The following is a 21,502-nucleotide window of genomic DNA, read 5'->3' on the forward strand; positions in this document are numbered from 1 at the left end:
TTACATTTGCCACCTTCCAATCTACTGGGACCGTTCTAGAATCTAGGGAATTTTGGAAGATCACAACCAATGAATCCACTATCTCTGCAGCCACCTCTTTTACAACCCGAGGATGTAGGTTGTTGGGTCCAGGGGATTTGTCAGCTTTTAGTCCCATTATTTTCTCAAGTACTTTTTCTCTACTGATATTAATTACTTTAATTTCCTCACTCTTATTAGCCTTCTAATGTGAAGACAGATACAAAATATTTGTTTAATGTCTCTGCCATTTTCTTATTTCCCATTATAATTTCACCTGTCTCAGCCTCTAAGGGACCAATGCTTACTTTTGCTATTCTCTTCCTTTTTACATACTTGTAGAAGCTCTTGCAATCTGTTTTTATATTTCTTGCTAGTTTACTCTCATATTCTGTTTTCTCCCTTTTAATCCATTTTTTGGTCATCATTTGCTGGTTTCTAATGCTCTCCCAATCCTCGGGCTTACTACTATTCTTTGCAACATTATAAGCCTCTTTTAATCTAATACTATCCTTAACTTCTTTAGTTAGCCAGGGATGGATCACTTCTCCCGTGGAGATTTTATTTCTCAATGGAATGTATATTCGTTGAGAATTTTGGAATATTTCTTTAAATGTTTGCCATTGCTTATCTACCGTCCTACCTTTTAATTTAATCTACCTTGGCTTACTTGCTCCTCATACCTATGTAATTGGCTTTATTTAAGTTTAAGACTCTCATTTCTGACTGAAGTACCCTTGCATAACAAAAAGTTATTAATCTCAGTTTTTAAATTTTCAATTGACCTTGCCTCAATAGTTTTTAGGGAAGAGAGATTTCCACTACCCTTTGTGTGAAGTGCATCCTGATTTCACCGCTAAAAGGCCTAGCTCTAATTGTATGCCCTATTGTTCTGGATTCCCCTACCAGAGGAAATGGTTTCTCTCTCTCTATCCTATCAAATTCTTTAATCATCATAACCACCTTAATTAGATCACCCCTTGATCTTTTATACTAAAGGGAATACAAGCCCACTCTGCAACCTGTCCTCATTATTTCACCCTTTTAGCCCTGGTTTCATTCTGGTGAATCTGCGCTGCACCCCCTCCAAGGCCAGTATATCCTTCCTGAGGTGCGATACCCAGAACTGGGATGGGGCAGAGAGGAGGAGAAGAAGCAAATGAACTGATGCTGTTGACCTGGCTGCTAAGAGATGTGTGAGATCAGCCTTGCATTACTCTCTTGCCTGTAATTTTCCCTCCTGGTCTATCCGAAAAGCATTTGTCCTCCGTTCGATGTCTATCCGGATTATATGGCTGAGCTTGGGAACTTGCTTTCTGAACAGTGGCCCAGAAGCTGCGTTCATTTCACAGCACTCCCTTGTTGGCATCTTCCTTTCTATCAAAGAAATAGGACTGTGGGGAAGAGAAGCAGAAATAAATGTTTAGAAATAACTGGCAGCAGGAAGGGGAGAGGGAAGAGTGAGGAGAACCAAGTCAAAGTTAGAGCAAGTAATTGGTGACCTCAAAACAAAAAAAAAAAGTCTATTTTCTTTTACTTTTTTTCAATTGAATGAAAGGAAAAGGCCAGTTAAAAAAAAAAACTCTGTTCGCCTAGGCTCCTGTGTCACCATTAGTACAGCTATATCCTGAATAGAAATATAAAATACTGAGCATCCATGTAATGGCACCTCCAGTGCACATACCCAGTGTGAGTTCCTCTCGAGTTACTGATCTCGGGACTGCTCTCGTAGGTCCTGAGCAGAGGCTGGCAGATAATCTCCTCGTGGAAAAGGAGTGTTGCTCAAGCTGTGTTTGTGCACCTCCTAATGCTGGTTTCAGGGTAACATTTAAAGGCTTACCCTCAACCAAAAGAAGAAAATCTGAATTCAATTAGAAATTTCAGAGGTCAGCTTTTTCTGACCTGACCTGCACAACTTGCCTTTAAATTGATCACCAAAGGGATATGGAATCGGGTTACGCACAAGTAGTTTTGCTATTTAGTAGGCAGACATTTAATATTCCCTATATGCTCATCCATATTTGCACTATGTACTGCATGCCTTAATAAAGTGTAGCTTCCCAACTTGCCGATATCTTTACAGTGCTGTGGCATATTCTATGGGCTCAGTGTTGATTTATCCCTTCACATTGGCGGGAGGGGCAAAATGAGAATTTGTTGGAATTTATTTTCTTGAAATTCAAGAAGTAGATAATAACTAAAATGATACGATGCATCGTCCTGGCCAAAAGAAACCCCCAACGCTCCTTTACAGGGAGGAACTGCCCACCACCACCCACATGAATATTGTGTCCAAAATGATCAAAGCTGCCTCTAATGGCAGGTCAAGGAAGTGCTCAAAAAGTGCAAAGGTAGATCAGGAAAGCTGTTTCGGGCTAGACTCCAGACATAAGAGGGAAAAAAATTGAAAAAAGTTAATTCAGTCCATCAAGTTAATTCCTCCAGCATTTTAATTCACCAATTCTAGAATCCAATTGCATCTTGAATTCCCCAAATGTCTTTGATTTCACCACCTTGCCTGATAGATCATTCCAGCCTTTTGAGGTCCCCCCCCCCCCCCCCACCACAAGATCTGTTTTCAATTTATTTTCACTAATATAAGTTCTGTTCTCCTGCCCTTCTACCTGACTAATAATCTGGGTTCACCTTATCTATGCCATTCAATACCATTATCAAATTGAAACATGCATGTACAGTAGGATGTCTGACTATCCATAAGGATAGATACCTGAAGTATTGTGGTATAACTTTTTTTTAAATGGCAGCCTAAGCAATCGCATCATCTTCCTTGTTCCAAAATACAACCAGTCATGTTGTCAGCTCCTTGTCTGGAGGAGACAATATTGAGATCCTGGGAGTAGCAGATCATTGAAACGAACATAATGGGAAGCCGCTCCAAACTGCGCCAATTCAGAACTGGAAATGAGGGATAGTTGGGGAGGGAGGGAGGGAGGGAGTTTTATATGTGGAGTTCCAATTTTATTAAAAAGATGAGGACGATTGTACCAAAGGTAGGTAATGTGACATTCTTCCTTACCCATTCATCCTCCAGAAATCCAAATAATAGAGTTTCTTGGAACTTGTATCTTCAGTCCAGTAATGTAAAAATGCTTGTTATCTTCAGCTATCAAGGCAAGATGATGATACTTAGTTAAAACATCACTGTGGTTCTAGGTCGATGGCTTGGGTACGGCCCTCCCATATATTGATCCTGGCAGGAACCCCTCCTGTATGTTTGACGTAAGAGTGACCACTGCATGCCTAGAGCGGATTCTAGCGTATCTGGGTGATTCTGCTTTGCCTGGGACCAGTATTAGGAAATATACTCCAGTATTTAAATCTCTAACCTCTGTGTAGTTATTGGTTGCCTAAAGTTGTGTTTCCAAAGGAAACATAATTACCTAGATTGACTAAGCCTTTCATCTTACCTACATAAAAGCTCAGTGTGTACATTAATCAGTTGATACTTTACCTGGAATGTAACAGCTGGCATTATGATCTCTTGAGATATGAAAAAACTAGTGGAGTCTGTGCAGGACAGACTTTGTAATAGAGGTGAGTATGATGGTTAATGTGATTGAATTATGTGATTTGAACTGAAGTAATTATTATACCATGTGTAAAGTACATTAATGTCTGAATGTATTTCTCAATGTGCAGGAGGATAGATGCCCTATATATATATTTGGATAGTATATTCTCTTTGGCAAACATACTACTTGGGCCTCTGTCAGTCGGGTAGAAAAAAACTGCAGTCAACATTTTGGATGCTATATCAGGAAAGGGATGGTATATAGTGGAATGTACTCTTGAAGATGTCAGCAGACATGTCTCTTTCACCTCCCTTTTTCCCCCCTTCAGTTATGCTAACTTGAAATTAATACCCAAAACAGGAAGAGGAGAACTTCATACAAAGAATGAGAACTACTTTACCTTTTGAAGAAGTCTCTTTTCTGAAGTTGCTTTTGTGCAGTCAGATTGGACATTTCTTTTTGCCTAGTTAGTATGTGTATGCTGCTGATTACAACTGAATTTTCTCATTTTTGTGAATATTACAGCAACTTTGTTTTGCAGAACTATTTTTTTTTAAAACAATTTTACTCCTCCAAATGTCTGCTCTCCTGAAGACAGTTGCTTATTGTTATAAGTTTCACAGTAGTTATTCTTTCGGGTTTAGGTCATTGGTCACTCCAGTAAGCGGACCTTGCATCCCGTTACCTGAAGTACACCATTACTGTCTAATGTGTAGTTAAATGATTGCATGATTTGGATTGTAACAATAGACCCCTTGTGACATGTAGATTCACTGAACATTATGAGGAGAGAATCTAAGTTGCCAAATAATTAAATTGTGCATGCAACACACATCATACTCCAAATAAGTGCATTAAAATTTTGTGGAGTCATTCTGATTGGGTTAACTAATCACTGTTACTCAGTTAACTATACTAATTTGCTTAAATATCCAATTGCCATGAGAGAGGTAGGTAAAATAACACTATCAATTAGGAACTAGAAACCTTGCACAAAACCAACCAAACAAGTCGCTGAATTTTCTTTCCAAAAACTACCAATCAGAACTAACTAACACAAAAGGAACTAACCAGATTTTCTTTTCCTGATTCATCTGAGCAGCTGGATTTCTTCACTCAGCCAACTGTATATACCTGGCACGGTGGCATAGTGGTTAGCACTGTTGCCTCACAGCACCAGGGACCTGGGTTCAAATCCGGCCTCGGGTGACTGTCTGTGTGGAGTTTGCACATTCTCCCCGTGTTTGCGTGGGTTTCCTCCGGGTGCTCCGGTTTCCTCCCACAGTCCAAAGATGTGCGGGTTAGGTTGATTGGCTATGATAAAAAAAAATTGTCCCTTAGTGTTAGGGGGGATTAAATATGTGGGGTTACGGGGTTATGGGGATAGGGCTTGGGTGGGATGGCTGTCGGTGTAGGGTGCTAGGGTTTGGATGATCAGCCATGATCTCGTTGAATGGCGGAGCAGGCTCGAATGGCCGACTCCTGCTCCTAGTTTCTATGTTTCTGTTTCTAAAACCAAAAAAAAATACAATTGTACATATTTCATTGGAAATTGGCCAAAGTTTGCCCTCTCTTAGGGGCCAGGAGTGTTTTTTTGGAACATCCCAATAATTTTTGGGTCTCATGCAGATGACCTTTAAGCCTCTGTATATATGTAACTTTAGTGTTCAATGACAGTCGGTGTTTGCCCTGTAGCTGGCCATTTTTGGATCACAGTAATGAAAATTGCTTCACTCTTTCCACCCAATTTGTAATTTTGAAAGATGTACCAGAGGTTGAGGACTGTGAGACTTTGTTGCGGTATCTACTATGTGACACCCTTTCCTGAAGACCTCTGCAGGCAGGAAGGTCCACATCTCCTCTTCGGAGTAGAAGGAACTTCAGACAGGAACATCAAAGAGAGGAGGTTGCTTAGATTTCCCCATACCCTTTCAGTGCTTGCTAACCTATGTTTTTTGTGTTGGCGTTCCAGATCTCCTGCTTGGGGCTTCAGACTCCTCTGGGTTTGGAATGTCTTGCTCTTTTCCCCCCTGAAGACTGTTTTGCCAGTTGCCTATAGCATTGCCAAAGAGCCATTAGGGTCCTCATTTCTGAGATGAAATAGGATACTCGGGTGCATATGGAGACCTAGGACTCGCTTTCAAGCTAGTTGTTTCTAAGTTATCAGCCATGTCTTTCTCTGTTGCAACCTTCATGTGTTCATATCCTAGCCTGGAGTCTGTGTAGAGAGAGAGAGAGAGAGAGTGTGCATGAGAGATAAAGACAGTTCTCTGACTCTTGACTCTTCTCTCAACCATGTGTGGAGATTGGCCTGCTGACCTGTAAATCAAAGTTACCACCTAAATGACATGCCTCCCCTTTGATGTGGCAGCTTTGCGACACCTGTGTGTCTGTTCAGCTAAGCCTCTTGTCGGGCACATTGAATCAAACCCATTCTATCACTGGCAAGCAATGCTTGGAATCAAACTTGGCAAATGCATTGTTTCAAAGCTACAGAGATATACAAAAGTCAACAGTCTAATGGCTGGTGTGTCTACTTTTTCCCTTGCCACCTCCCCCCAGGCCCATTCTATTAGCAAGGTATGAACTGATAGGAAATTATTTTCCATTGTTTCTTAATTAACATGGCAAATCACCCTAGATCTGTATCTGCTGGTTAATGTTAAGTAAACACATTGCTGCAGTATTATAAATTGATAAAATTCTGCTTGGGCAATGCTGTTCAAACTAAAAATGCTACAGTACCTAAAAATGTTTGATCCTTATTTTTCATTCAGAAATTCAAATGTTGTGTTATTAGGTATTGTTGTGAAAGTGTGTAATTTACATAAATGGAGATGCTGTATTATGTACAAAGGAACAGCATTTTCACACCTCAACCAACCAATTTTTCTCTTTCACAGGTTGGCCTTGCAGTTGTTAACGGGCAGCTGATGGCAGTGGGTGGGTTTGATGGCACTACTTACTTAAAAACTATTGAAGTTTACGATCCAGATGCAAACACATGGAGGTGAGCACTAATGGATTTCTTGTTTAAACAGGCTTGCTGCCCAGAACCTGTTTTCGGTAGATTGTTCCTAGAATCATAGAATGGTTACAGCATGGAAGAAGGCTATTCGGCCCGTCGAGCTTGTGCCGGCTCTTTGCAAGAGCGCTTCAGCGAGTCCCACTCCCCTGCCCTTTCCCTGTAGCCCTGCAAATTTTTTTCCTTCAGGCACTTGTCCAACTCCCTTTTGAAAGCCGTGATTGAGTCTGCCTCCACCACCCTTTCAGGCATTGTATTCCAGATCCTAACCACTCGCTGAATAAACATAAAAACATAAGAAATAGGAGCAGGTGTAGGACAATCGGCCCCTCGAGCCTGCTCCACCATTCAATAAGATCATGGCTGATCTGATCCTAACCTCAAATCTACAATCACTCTACATCCCTCCTGAACCCATGTGATCTCCTGGGAGAGGCGAAAAACCAGATTAAAAAACCCAATGGCCAATTTGGGAGAAAAAAATCTGGGAAATTCCTCTCCGACCCATCTAGGTGATCGAAACTCGTCCAGGAGATCACTGTCCCTATATTTTCTACAGTACTTCTGTAAAAGGTGATCTCCACCCCAGCCAGGAACAGGAATAGAACCATCTCCTGAAATCTAACACATAATTAGAACACAAGAAGTAGGAGCAGAACCAGGCTACACGGCCCCTGGGCCCGCTCCGTTACCCACAGGGCCATGACCGTTCCGAACATAGACTCATGTCCAATTTCCTGCCTGCTCCCTGTAACCCCTAATTCCCTTTACTTCTAAGAAACTGTCTATTTCTGTTTTAAATTTATTTAATGATGTAGCTTCCACAGCTTTCTGGGGCAGCAAATTCCACAAACCTACCACCCTCTGAGTGAAGAAGTTTCTCCTCATCTCAGTTTTGAAAGAGCAGCCCCTTATTCTAAGATTATGCCCCCTAGTTCTAGTTTCACCCATCACTGGGAACATCCTCACCACATCCACCCGATCAAGCCCCTTCACAATCTTATATGTTTCAATAAGATCGCCTCTCATTCTTCTGAACTCCAATGAGTAGAGTCCCAATCTACTCAACCTCTCCTCATATGACCACCCCCTCATCCTCGGGATTAACCGAGTGAACCTTCTTTGTACTGACTCAAGAGCAAGTATGTCTTCTTAAGTATGGACACCAAAACTGTATGCAGTATTCCAGGTGCGGTCTCACCAATACCTTGTACAACTGCAACAATACCTCCCTGTTTTTATATTCTATCCCCCTAGCAATAAAAGCCAACATTCCATTGGCCTTCTTGATCACTTGCTTTTTCTCGTGTTGCCTTTGGTTTTTCTGCCAATCACCTTAAATCTGTGTCCTCTGGTTCTCGATCCTTCTGCCAATGGGAACAGTTTCTCTCTATCTACTCTGTCCAGAATGATTTTGAACACCTCTATCAAATCTCCTCTCAATTTTCACTGCTCTAAGGAGAACAACCCCAGTTTCTCCAGTCTATCTACGTAACTGAAGTCCCTCATCCCTGGAATCATTCTCGTAAATCTTTTCTGCACCCTCTCTAAGGCCTTCACATCCTTCCGAAATTGCGGTGTCCAGAATTGGGCACAATACTCCAGTTGAGGCCGAATGAGTGTTTTTTACAGGTTCATCATGATTTCCACGCTTTTGTACTCTATAGGCTCGATTTTCATTGAGCCGTGGAGTCGGGCTTGGAGGCGTGCGGGGGGGGTTAAAATCGCAAAAACTGGCGGGCGGGACCCCCCGCCTGATTCCCAACTCTGAGCAATTTTAACTCCGGTATGTCTGATGTTCCTGACTCCGTCCCGCATCCAACAGGCGGGACTGGTCTTTAAGGCCCTTAATTACCACTAAATGGCCTCTATAATCCTATTTTAACAGGCCCTTGCAAATGTAACCCTTTTCCCACGTAAAACACGCCTGGTGGGAATCACGAATGTGAAACCTGGCGGGAGCACTGTTGGCTTGCTGACTATCAACTGCAGGTCAACCATTAAAGAGGAGATTTGATCAGCCTCATTTGCAGGTGGCAAGACTTGGTGGTCTCAGGTCCGGGGCAACTTTTACAAGGCTTAACCACACCTGTGGAAGGTTGGAGCCTCACACCCATCTCCAGTGTGGCCTCCTGGAAAACCCCTCTCGCCACCTTCACTCAGCGCTTCCTCAACGGAGGCATATACCAGAAGCATGGGAGCCATTTATTTCCTTCCCATCTGGGCATTAGAGGAGCTCGAGCACCAGCCGCGGCAGCAGCAGAACCAGGAACAACAGCAACAGCAGCAGGAGCGCCAGGCTACTGCTCACCCACCTGAGGCTGCATAGGCCAGAAGGGGCCAGCGCCTGGAAGCCCGTCAGCGCAGGAGATACCCCCCAAACAGGGTCTACAGACGCAGGGTCACCTATCTCAACATGTCTGAGCAGCAGTGCCAAAGGCGGCTCCGACTTTCGCGAGAGGTAGTGACTGACATCTGCGCAATGCTACAGCAAGACCTGCTGCCCAGAGGACCAGGTGGACAAGCATTACCAGTGGCCGTCAAAGTCACCACCGCACTCAACTTTTTTGCCTCCGGCTCATTCCAGGGATCAACAGCAGACATCAGTGGCATCTCCCAGGCGGCCGCACACACTGCATCACGCAGGTAACTGATGCCCTCTTTGCCCTCGCGCACAATCACATCCATTTCACCAAGGATCAAGCAAGTGTCACGGCGCGAGCGGTTGGACTAGCTCATCTGGCAGGCTTTCCAAGGTTGCAGGGCATCGTTGACTGCACACATGTGGCCCTTAGGGCACCCCATCGCAATCCAGGTATTTTTGTCAACTGCAAGGGCTTCCACTCAACGTTCAGTTGGTGTGTGACCACAAGAAGGAAATTTTGCATGTTTGTGCCATGTACCCTGGCAGTTGCCATGACTCCTTCATACTGCGCCAGTCTAGTGTGCCTCCGCTATTCAGTCCACCAGACCAACTTAACGGATGGCTACTTGGAGACAAGGGCTATCCCCTGAGGACGTGGCTAATGACGCCGTTGAGGAGGCCAGCCAATGAAGCAGAGGAGCGCTACAACTCCAGCCACATTTCCACCAGATCAATTATCGAGCAAACCATCAGTTTGCTGAAGATGCGCTTCAGATGCCTGGATAGATCAGATGGAGCCCTGCAGTACTCAGCAGCCAGGGTCTCCAGAATCGTCATGGTTTGCTGTGCACTTCACAACATGGCACAGCATTGTGGCTTGCAGATTCCTGAGGACCAAGTGGCTCCTCACATATCCTCCTCAGATGAGGAGGAGGAGGGCGAAAACGAACATCCTTCAGAGGCCCATCAACCAGCGGCAGCATTACCCGAGAACATTGCTGCCCGGGATGCAAGGAATGCATTCATCCTGGCCAGATTTGCTTAGCCTAGTCAATCAAACACTTTTGCCTCGCAGCTTCTTACCAGAGCATTGACAATGTCCAAGAACCAGAGGATTCCTAGCACTCTGATCACCATACTGACAGTTGCAAGTATTCCTAAGGCCTCAATGTGGAAGTCCCAATAGCGAAATGACAGACACCACAACTGCAACATTTGCCATCAGAATTTTTATGCAGAGTTACGACGTGATGGCATTTTTACACTAAACACAAAATTCCACCCAAGTGACTACCCTTGTGACTACTTGTGCTTTATCTTCCTCTTAGACGTGCTGCTACGTAGTGCTTCCCCTGTGGCTTCAGCAGATGTGGAGGCCCCTTGCTCACTTTCCTGCTGCTCCTGTCTCGACACCTTTGGTGGGTGTCCTCTGGGGTTGCGAGCCTGTGAGGGCTCGTCAACAGTCTGCTGCTCCTGCAGCTGTGCAGGGGTTGAGACGTCTATTTCACTTGGGTGTGGACTCCAGTGGGGCTCTGATCGAGGGCTCTGCAGTGGCATGGAAGTGTAAGCGCTTGGAGAGGAACCCCCACTTCCTTGAGGTCTGCCACCAACCTCCCTCTCATGGGTCAGGTCCCCCTCAGCGCCTGCAAGTGGCTGGAGAGCACCTTGCTGCACATCAGGGGGGCCATGGGGACCCGTATCTGCAATGGCAGTCCTACTCAGAAGGACTTCCATGAAGGTCTGGTTTCTCTGTTCAACAGATGCCCATCGCTCCTCAAGAGATGTCATTCTATTCTGAACAATGACCATGTTTTCCATACCCTGGCGACTAAGCTCCTCCATGGCCGTAGCCCTCCTCTCCTCGGCCGTAGCCGCCCTCTCCTCTACCGTAACCATCCTCTCCTCTACGGTAGCTGGCCTTACCACGCAGGTAGCAAGCGTTACCACAGAGGTAGCCATCCTTTCCGTGGTGATGTGCTCATGCGCCAATGACTCCACAAAGGCTCTGCTCATGTTCGCTATGGACTCCTCCATTCGCTCCACACTCGCAGCGACCCTAGAGACAAAACCTGCCAGAGACTCCTGCATCTGTGCCTGGAGTTCCATCACCTCTGATCTTATGGATGGACCCAGAGGCAGAGGGTCGACATGCTGCTGAGCCGAGCTGGCAGAGTCCTGTGCCCTCCAACTAGGACTCTCCACTGCTGTCCGTCTCCACAATCTGCTGATGCTCACTTGTGAGCTGTGATACACCAGGTGATAACACTACTCTATGTCCCGAAGGTCCCACCGAGGTGTGAGTGTCTGCGCTGGTGCTGGGTGCACTGAATTCTGCTGACGCTGCGCCCTCAGAGGGTGATGGGAAATTCATACTCACTTTTCCAGTGTGCTGAAGGTCATGAAATCTTTTCTTGCACTGTATCCAGGTTGTGTGGGTGACTCCCAAGGAGTTGACCTCCTCAGCCACCTGCATCCACACAGCCTTGGTCTGAGTGGGAGGCCTCTTCCTCCCTGATGAAGGGAACAGGACCTCCCTGTTGGCCCTAGCCCCATTGACTAATGCCTGCAGTACCGCCTCGTCAAAGCGAGGAGCTGCTCTTGCCCTCTCACTTGTCATCGTTCCTGCAGGTCCCTCTGACACCAAATGGAGGAAGCTTGAAAGCCTGCAGAAGAAGCAAGGCTTGCTGTGGACCTTAAATGCAGCAGCAATGATGACGTCATCGAAGGGGACTTTCAGTCATGAAAAACCCCTTTGCAAAGGCTTCCCACACGTTGGAAATCAATTGGCCAATTGAGTTAAAATTGCATCAATCTCCCACATCCATTTAGATTCGTGTGGGAAACATGAAATTCGGATAACACAACAGCCCGCACCTGAGTTAAAATCGAGCCCTATGCCTCTATTCATGAAGCCCGGGATCCCGTAAGCTTTTTAAACCGCTTTCTCAACCTGCCCTGCCATCTTCAACGATTTGTGTACATATACCCCTAGGTCTCTCTGTTCATGCACCCTCTTTAGGATTGTACCCTTTAGTTTATATTTCCTCTCTTCATTCTTTCTACCAAAATGTATCACCTTGCACTTTTCTGCGTTAAATTTCAACTGCCATGTGTCCATCCATTCCACCAGCCTGTCTGTTCTCTTGAAATCTATCACTATCCTCATCACTGTTCACTATACTTCCAAATTTTGTGTCATTTGCAAATTTTGTTGTGTGCAATAGTGCATTGGATCACTAATGTGCAGTGTAGAAGAGTGTTAGGACACAGGTTTATTTCTTGTCCGGATATTCTTTCCGACACAGCCCTCTTTCCCTCAGTCTCTGAATTTCACTGTAGAAGGTGCCAAATGGAAGGGAAAATTGGAGGTCTTCATAAGACTCTCTTGTACATCTTCCAGCAGCCAACAGTTGGCAGAGTCTTTGGGTACCTAGCTCAAAAGGCTCATTTTACATGTGAAAATCTTTGAAGATGGCAGGATAGGTTAACAAAGCAATTAATAAAGTATATGGGATCCTGGGCTTTATAAATAGAGGCATAGAGTACAAAAGCCAGGAAGTTATGCTGAACCTATATAAAACACTAGTTCGGCCCCAGCTGGAGTACTGTGTCCAATTCTGGGCACCACACTTTAAGAAGGACGTGAAGGCTTTAGAGAGGGTGCAGAAGAGATTTACTCGAATGGTTCCAGGGTTGAGGGATTACAGTGACGTAGATAGACTGGAGAAGCTGGGGTTGTTCTCCTTCGAGTAGAGAAAGCTAAGAGGAGATTTGATAGAGGTTTAAAATCATGTAGGGTTTAGATAGAGTAAGTAAAGAGAAACTGTTTCCAATGGCTGAAGGGTCGATAACGAGAGGGCGCAGATTTGTGATTGGCAAAAGAAGCAGAGGCGACATGAGGAAAAAGCTTTTTACACATTGAGTGGTTAGGATTTGGACTGCAATGCCCGATAGGGTGGTGGTTACAGATTAAATACAAGCCTTCAAAAGGGAATTGGATAAATACTTGAAGGAGAAAACATTTCAGGGATATGGGGAAAGAGCGGTGAGTGGGACTAACTGAATTGCCCTTTGAAAGAGCCGGCGCAGACTCGATGAAACGCCTGTGCTGTACGATTCTATGAAATTGGAGGGACATCACAGCTGAACTTTTGTCCTCACCTGATACTCGTGTACTCCACAACAGTCATTTGGGGATAGAAATGCTGGTCTAATTTATCTTCCCTCCTCCTGCCCCCCCCCCCCCCCCAGCTCAAGGATATACTGATCAATTACATTACCTTTTTTCTCTCCTAACTCCCTCCTCCACACCATAAGTAATTACTATCACTGAGTTCAGCCAATCCAGGGTCAAACCCTGTACAAACCCTATTAAGTCTGTACAACTTCATACCACACTACATGAAGTATACAGGTACAGGGAACTTTGTGATATCCGGCACCGACGGGACCGAGCAGTTGCCGTCCCATCAAAACTGCCAGACAAACCAGCGCTAATGTTAAAACATACGGAAGCTTTTGAGCTCCGTATCTAGCAACAAACCCTGTTGCCAGCTTCTAAACAGTCGGCCATAGCTTGCAAGCATCTCTGTAGCTAAGCAACAGCTTTAGCTAGACCTTGCAGAGCCTGACTAGTGGGGGAAAAAAAGCAACGAAAAGAAAAAAAAACTTACTGAACCGACTCCTGAATTTTGCCAGTGGCTCGAGCATTCTGGACAGTTAACCTCCGGATAAACCAAAGTTTCCTGTACTGAGCTGTTGAGATGGTGTATTGAAGGAGAATTTCAACACAAAACCATAGAAACTTTATTTTTGGTGGCATGGTTTTATATATTGCTGCACTTATAAATTAATGGCCTTACATGATTTAATTGTTACATACAGAATATGAGTTAATCTGTGGTCCGTAGCCTTCACTGTGCTAATTTGGCATAATGTGGTAATTTTTCATGTAAACTATTGTGCATCACTTGTTGGTAAACCAGTTTATATGCTTTTGAAAGGCTTGCAGAAGTTGGAAGTGATTTAAATTTTTTCCTTTTTTCCCTTCCCCTTCTCCACCCTCTTTCTCTCCCCCCCCCCCCCCCCCCCCCCCCCAAAAAACCCAGATTATATGGAGGTATGAACTATCGCAGACTAGGCGGTGGAGTGGGTGTTATCAAAATGACACACTGCGAATCCCACATATGGTAACCAGTAAACTCTGGAATCTTTGCTGCTATTGGATGCTGTAATTGTTTGGGAGAGAACATTTTAATTTTGGTATCAATTCGGTGGAATCCGGCTGCTCATCAGTCAGAAGAGGAGAGCTGCTCTCCATTAACTAACCTGAAGACAGCTCTGTGCAGTACTAGGTCTATGGAAAACTAGACTCCTAGGCAGGTCCGGTGAACAGTTCTAAGGATATTGTACATTGGTGCTTAAATAAGTTGTGTGTGGGGAAAGCTTTCTCATCGAGAACAGTTGGCAGCACCTCGGCGGTTAAAGCAGGGAGTACAGAAGAGTTGCACAGCTGTAACTTGGACAGCAGTGATGAAATCGACTTTTTAATCTTTCAACTTTTGAAGAATTTAAAAACTAAAGTGAAAACAAGTGTTGGTCTGCAGCGTGGTGGAACACCCTTCAGAGCTGAGTGACTAGCACAGGACGTGGAATCCATGCGAAAATTAACTACAGTTGCTTTCAAATTGAACAATTCCACATATTGCAGCTTAAAAAGGAAACTGTTTATTGTGAATGTGAAGCTGGAGCAAATGAAAACTCACTTGTTCCCCATTGGAGAACTGTACTAAAACCACGTGTAGCTACTGCGATATACTTTTTTCCTGATGTTTAATAATTTCTGTGTTCGGTACAGTGAATGTAGTTTCCTCTATTCAGGATATATAGCAAGAGTAATACAGAGTCCTGTACTCCCCAAAATATAACGAAAATGGAACCTTCTTCAAGGGCACTGTGTTCATGAGAAAGTGTACAGCAAACTTTTATTTTTCTCCAATTACAGGCACACAGTGTGATGATGTACATCGCCTCACTTGAGCATGAAGCTGTCATGACTAAATATGGTGCATGGCTCTTCCTCCTGGAAGCCAAAAAAGAAATAAGTATTGGAAAAGACTTTCTCATGATAAGCATGCCCCCTTTCAAGGTCAATTCCGACTTGACTGAAGAAAAGTTAACCTTAAGCAGTATTTTCTCTTACCGGGTCTCTCTTGGTTTTTGCTTATAATGAAAATAAAAAAAGTTGGTCCACAGCCTCCTTGCTGCCAGTAGATGTTAAGTTCATTTTGTAAATCGTTTGATAACGGAGCATTTTCAAAGCTTTTGACAAGTTCAGTAGTAATGTGAGTTTAAAAAAAAAAAAATCCATTGCATTGTTTCGTGACTAGCGTGGGTTCACTGAGGCTTGAGCTGAATGGCCTTTTGTTGCAGGCTCCATATTTCGATCATAAGGTTACCTCCAACTGAATGGAGGACACATCCAGGTGTGATTTTAATTGATGAAGACCCTATTGACAGTGGCCACTATGGTAACGGAAGGAAGGTAGGTTGGACATTTGATCTTAATTTATAGAATTGATCTTATCTATGGTATTTCACTTTGCAGTGAAATTGTTGATATTGGGCGGGCAGGGCACTGACTTTTTTAAGTTTGTGATACTACACATATCTTCAGTGGTTTAAGGTGCTCTGAGATGTTTCACTTTATTCAGCATTCATGCGAGGAGAATTCTCGTGGGGCGTTCCCCCAATCTCCTTTCCTAACTTTGGCGGGAGCAGCGGAAGTTAGAGCAGGAGATTAGATGAACCCCCCCCAGATTTTCCAGGCATTTGTGTTTTAAATAATGTTTCGGATTCCCATTTTTGTTGTCCTGCTCCATTCAGGAAGAGTGGAAGATCTGAACCGTAGACCTCCACACCTAATGTAAATGCTGCTCTAATTAAATAATAATTGCACTTCTGGCGTTGAGAAGTCTCAAAGTGGTTCACACAATTGATCTCTTTATGAAGAGCAGCGACTGTTATGTAGGCAATTCTGTACCAGTAACCTCAGCAGTGGGGTGAGTGACCGCTTGATTTTTTTCCTCTCTTGACGGTATTGGTTAAGGGAAGAATGTTGCTGAATGGTTTGCATGAAGCCTGTTGTATGGAGTAGGTTTGCAGATTTATCCAACACCTTCATCCGAAGATGGAATGTCATTCTGGCACTATGAAGTAGTCCATCACATCCTACCCCTGGAGGGTACTTTAATTCTAATATCGGCTGAGTTGTGGTGTCCGACACAAGTCATGGGGTACGCAGTATTCTTGACTAAATAACATATAATTTATAGCATTGAATAAATATACAGAATTAATTTGATTTGTAGGTGCTTTGTGTAGAAAATCCAACCCCATCCACATTTAACATTTCCTATTGGTTGAAAATACCCTCATTATTTATTCATTTCTGTATTTTTTCTGTAGAAATCATATTTGCAGCACTCCGATAAATTATCTAAATGTCAGTGGAAACCTTTGTGCTTGGTTTTGCTTATAGGAATAACCTGTATTATGTCCCTTTATATTGTAAATGCTGAAAACAGTTTAACACATCAATGAATCAGGAACCAGGAATGCTTTCAGTGAATTGGTCTGGGAGAAATCTGTCTTTTTCTTCCTTCTCTTTCCCTTGCATTTATATCGTGCCTTTCACAACCTCAATGTCCCAAAGCGCTTTACAGTATTGTTGAAGCCTAGTCCTGTTGTCATGTAGGAAGCGCGGCAGCCAATTTGCTGCACAAGCTCCCACAAACAGCAATGTGATAATGACCAGATAATCTGTTTTAGTGATGTTGGTTGAGGGATAAATATTGTCCAGAACACGGAGAATTCCCCTGCTCCGCTTCAAAATAGTGCCGTGGGATCTTTTACGTCAACCTTAGAGGGCAGATGGGGCCTCGGTTTAACGTCACATCTGAAAGTCGGCACCTCCGACAGTGCAGCTCTTGGAGTGTCAGCTGAGATTTTGTGCTCAAGGTTCCTGGAGTGGGACTTGAACCCACAATCGTCTGACTCAAGTGAGAGTGCTACCCACTGAGCCATGGCTGACACCGATGATCAATGTTCCCTCTAAGCTGTGCGTGTGCGCAGCCGCGCAGTAATATGCAAGGTCCCACACAGGCCGCTCACAAGCTTTTACATTGGAAATTTAAAGAGACAGGCCCGCAGAGCAAAGCACAGCTTACAGGGAACATTGCTGATGATTCTGCCTTGAGAATAGTTTGTGGCAGAGAATTCCCTTCTAACCATCCTGTGAGGAATTGTGTTCTTACCTCTAATTCTTTATGGGATTAAATTTTTATGAAACAAAAATGTTATTAAAATCATCCAGTTTGAAAGATGTTCCATTCAACAATTTTGTAACCTAATAAAGAAAAGTGTGACGTGTAGTGGATGGTAGTTGCATTCCTGCAGTGAAGGTCAGGAGGGTTGCAGCAGATGTCCCACCACAGGAGATAGGGCAATCAAAAAGATCAAAAAGCTTTTGTGCTGGAGTCTATCTGGCACCCTATTCCGGTAAACAAACATTGTAAAAATGGAATTAATCTTCAGTTCTGTTTGCTGAAAAAATGAATCGTAATAGAAAAGAGCAATCAGCAGGCTGGATGTTCTGAATTCAGAACTGAAATCTTTGAGGGGAATACCTCAGTGACAGCCCTTTCACCGATGCTGTACCTGCCCTGGGAGTGTAGAGGGAGCTTCACTCTGTATCTAACCTGTGCTGTACCTGTCCTGGGAATGTTTGATGGGGCAGTTTACTCACTGTGTACTGTACTGTGTAATTAAATGTCCCAGTGCTGTGGTAACAGAATGCTCAGTGTGAACTGGCACAAAATGGCTGACTGACAATTGCAGGCCTATTATTTGAGAGAGACATTTGACATGCTACATTTAAAGAACTAAAGTTGAACAGAACCTTCTCCAAAGGCACAAGAGATGCAGAGTTAGAATGTGTGCTAACACCTTCTGTCTCATCTGTCTGGGAACCGTGGGTTTTATATATTGACCCATCTCCTGTGTTTGAATACTTTGGAGTTAGCTAGACTCTCGATGAGCAAAGACTAAAGGGAGCTCTCTCTCACTCCCCGCCATTCCCGCAAATATCCACTGCCTGGAGAATCCCCGCCCAATCCAGAGAGTAAAGCATTGAGTTCCTGCAGCGTCCAGGCCAGGTGATGATGGAGCTGTGGCCTGACCGGGCCTTGGGCCGTCAGCAGCCACCGCACAAACCCTCTAACGCACTGCGACCCGTTGATCTGAGCGCCTAGAGCACTGCGCATGCGCAGTAGAGAGCAAGGTCCCACACTCCAACTGCCGAGATTTAAATTGCAGCACGAGGCCGCCAATTGCTGCGGCCATTGGCTGAGGGTCTCGCGCAGCAATCGCTATGGCCATTGGCTGAGAATCGCGCACCAACCAACGCAGCCAATGGCTGAGGGTCGTACAGCAGCTGCCGTGGCCTTTGCCTGAGCTTCACGTGCGTCAACCGCCGCGGCCAGTGGCTGAGGGTCGCGCGCTCAGTGCCGGCGGATGGCGGCCATGTTAGAAGCCGGGAAACTGCGGGCTTTTAGGAGAGAGTGACGCAAAGATCCAAGAACCCGAGTAGCGCAATGCAGGAAAAGGTGCACCGCTGCAGGTTATTAGAAACCTTATTCCGGGTCAAATGGGGCCGGTAACAGTCATATTCTCCAAGGACAAAACGCAGCCTACTTCCCCCTCCGTAACCTCGGCTGTCTCCGTCCTGCCTCGGCTCATCTGTTGCTGAAAGCCTCATCCATGTCCGTCACCTCTACACTCACTCTTCCAACGCTCTCCTGGCCGCACTCCCATCATCCACCCTCTCTAAACTTCAGCTCATCTAAATCTCTGCCTGTGTCCTGTCCCATTCTTGGCCCCACTCCCCCATCGGCCCATCTGCTCGCTGACCCACACTGGATCCGGGTTCCCAACAATGTAAAATTCTCATCTTGGTGTTTAAATCCCTTCATGGGCCTCGCCCCTCCTCATCTCTAACCCCCTCCAGCCCAACAACCCGAGGTCGAAGATCAGCCATGATCTAATTGAATGGTGCAACAGGCTCGAGAGGCCATATGGCCTACTCCTAATTCTTATGTCTGTGTCGACAGGGGCTCGCCGGCTGGTGTCGACGGGGGCTCGCCAGCTGGGCACTTAAAAAAAAAAAAAAAAAAAATCATCATACGATTAGGTGGAGTCAACATGGTATTATGAAAGAGAAATTGTGTTTTACAAATTTATTACAGCTTTTTGAGGTTGTAACTAGCAGGGTAGATTAAGGGGAACCAGTGGATGTAGTATATTTGGATTTCCAAAAGGCATTCGATAAGGTGCCACATAAAAGGTTGTTACGCAAGATAAGGGCTCCATGGGGTTGGGAGTAATATATTGGCATGGATAGAGGATTGGTTAACGGACAGAAAACAGAGAGTAGGGATAAACGGGTCATTTTCCGGTTGGCAGGCTGTAACTAGTGGGGTGCCGAAAGGATCAGTGCTTTGACCTCAGCTATTTGCAGTTTATATTTGTGACTTAGATGAAGGGACTGAGTGCAAAGTATCCAAGTTTGCTGATGATACAAAGCTAGGTGGGAAAGTAAGCTGTGAGGAGGACACAAACAGCCTGCGAAGGAATATAGACAGGTTAAGTGAGTGGGCAATGAGCTGGCAGATAGAGTATAATGTGGGGAAATGTGAGGTTATTCACTTTGGGAGGAAGAATAGAAAAACAGAATATTTTTTAAATGGTGAGAAACTATTAAATGTTGGTGTTCAGAGAGATTTAGGTGTCCTTGTACAGGAAACACAGAAAGTTAGCATGCAAGTACAGCAAGCAATTAGGAAAACAAATGGCATGTTGGAACGGGCTCTGGTGCGAGGGACGGTGGTCTGGAGTGAGGGGCTGGGGTACAGTGTGTGGGAACTGGGTAGAGTGTGGGACCCTAGGTTATAGTTCATAGTGTGAGGGGCCAGCGTAGAGTGTGGGACCCTAGGTTATAGTGTGAGACCCCAGGGTAGATCGTGAGACCCTGGGGCACTACGCAAGGGACCAGCTTATAGTCTGAGGGGCCAGGGTACGGTGTGAGGGGCCAGGTTATAGTTTCACACCTCGGTGGTGGGGGGAGGATAGTGAGAGACCCCAGGATATAATATGTGACCCCACGGAATAGCGTGAGACCCCAAGGTGTAGCGTGAGCAACCGGGGTATCGCGTGAGTTGCCAGCGTATAGTGTGAGGGACCAGAGTACGGCGTAAGGCCCCAGGGTACATTCTGGGGGCCCAGAGTATAGTGCGAGGGACCCCAGGATATAGTGTAAGGGACCAGGGTGTCGTGAGAGACCCCAGACCTGTGTTGAGTATGTGTGAATGTGAGGGAGGGTGAGTTGGGTGAGTGAGTTTGAGGGGGTGTGTGTGTCTGTGTGAGAGTTTGAGGGTGAGGCTGAGTGTATGTGTGTGAGGGTGAGTCCGAGAGTGTGAGTGTGAGGGTATGCTTGTGAGTGTGAGGATGAGGGTGTGTGTGTGTTCACACTCCCAGTCACACAGCAGCGGAACTTGCCCCGTTTGAAGATCGACCGATAGTTACAATGGCACAACAGGATATAAATTTACAAAATTACAAGTCACGTTGAAAGATTGATCAGTTTGCTGCTAAGAAAAGGAGGTGGTGGAGGTCCAGGGCCTGCGTGTTTAGTCTTCATTCTGATAGCGACAGCAGCAGTTCATTACACCGCTGTTCCACCAAGTGAGCCTCTGGGTGGGTAGGACGCGTTCTGACTGCTGGAGAAGTAACGTTGAAAAGGCCATTATGGGTGCTCGGAGCTGCTCCTGGAGGTTGTGGAAGAAGGACTTGCAATCTATGGCATAGGAATTGATCCAGTTGGGGAAATCTTGAACTAACTGTCCATTTTTTAAAATTTGTTCATGGGATCTGGGCGTCGCTGGCAAGGCCAGCATTTATTGCCCATCCCTAATTCCCCTCGAGAAGGTGGTGGTGAGCCACCGCCTTGAACTGCTGCAGTCTGTGTGGTGAAGGTACTCCTACAGTGCTGTTAGGGAGGGATTTCCAGGATTTTGACCCAGCAACGATGAAGGATTGGCGATATACTTCCAATTCAGGATGGTGTGTGACTTGCAGGGGAACTTGGAGGTGGTGGTGTTCCCATGCGTCTGCTGCCCTTGTCCTTCTAGGTGGTAGAGGTCGTGGATTTGGAAGGTGCTGACGAGGAAGCCTTGGCGAGTTGCTGCAGTGCATCTTGTAGATGGTACACACTGCAGCCACGGTACGCCAGTGGTGGAGCGAGTGAATGTTTAAGGTGGTGGATGGGGTGCCAATCAAGCAGGCTGCTTTGTCCTGGATGATGTTGAGCTGCTTGAGTGTTGTTAGAGCTGCACTCATCCAGCCAAGTAGAGAGTATTCCGTCACACTCTACTTGTGCCTTGTAGATGGTGGAAAGGCTTTGGGGAGTCAGGAGGTGAGAGACTCGCCGCAGCATACCCAGCATCT

At 45.3% G+C, this 21,502-nt stretch overlaps 1 protein-coding gene across 5 annotated transcripts in view; it reads left to right on the forward strand.

Annotated features, from left to right (window-relative positions):
• klhl20 (kelch-like family member 20) overlaps window positions 1-15,195 on the forward strand; it is a 76,162-nt gene extending 60,967 nt beyond the window's left edge. For all 5 annotated transcript variants that reach the window (XM_085982191.1, XM_085982188.1, XM_085982189.1 and 2 more), the window contains 2 exons: window positions 6,455-6,561; window positions 14,050-15,195. In XM_085982191.1, coding sequence (XP_085838317.1) covers window positions 6,455-6,561; window positions 14,050-14,134 — 192 coding nt within the window. In that variant the 3' untranslated portion in view covers window positions 14,135-15,195. The remainder of the gene's footprint in view (window positions 1-6,454; window positions 6,562-14,049) is intronic.
• Window positions 15,196-21,502: the final 6,307 nt, after the last annotated feature.

This window comes from Somniosus microcephalus, chromosome 3 (genome assembly GCF_052327205.1).
Source record: "Somniosus microcephalus isolate GS21.2 chromosome 3, FLI_Smic_1.0, whole genome shotgun sequence".
Taxonomy (NCBI): Eukaryota; Metazoa; Chordata; class Chondrichthyes; order Squaliformes; family Somniosidae; genus Somniosus; species Somniosus microcephalus.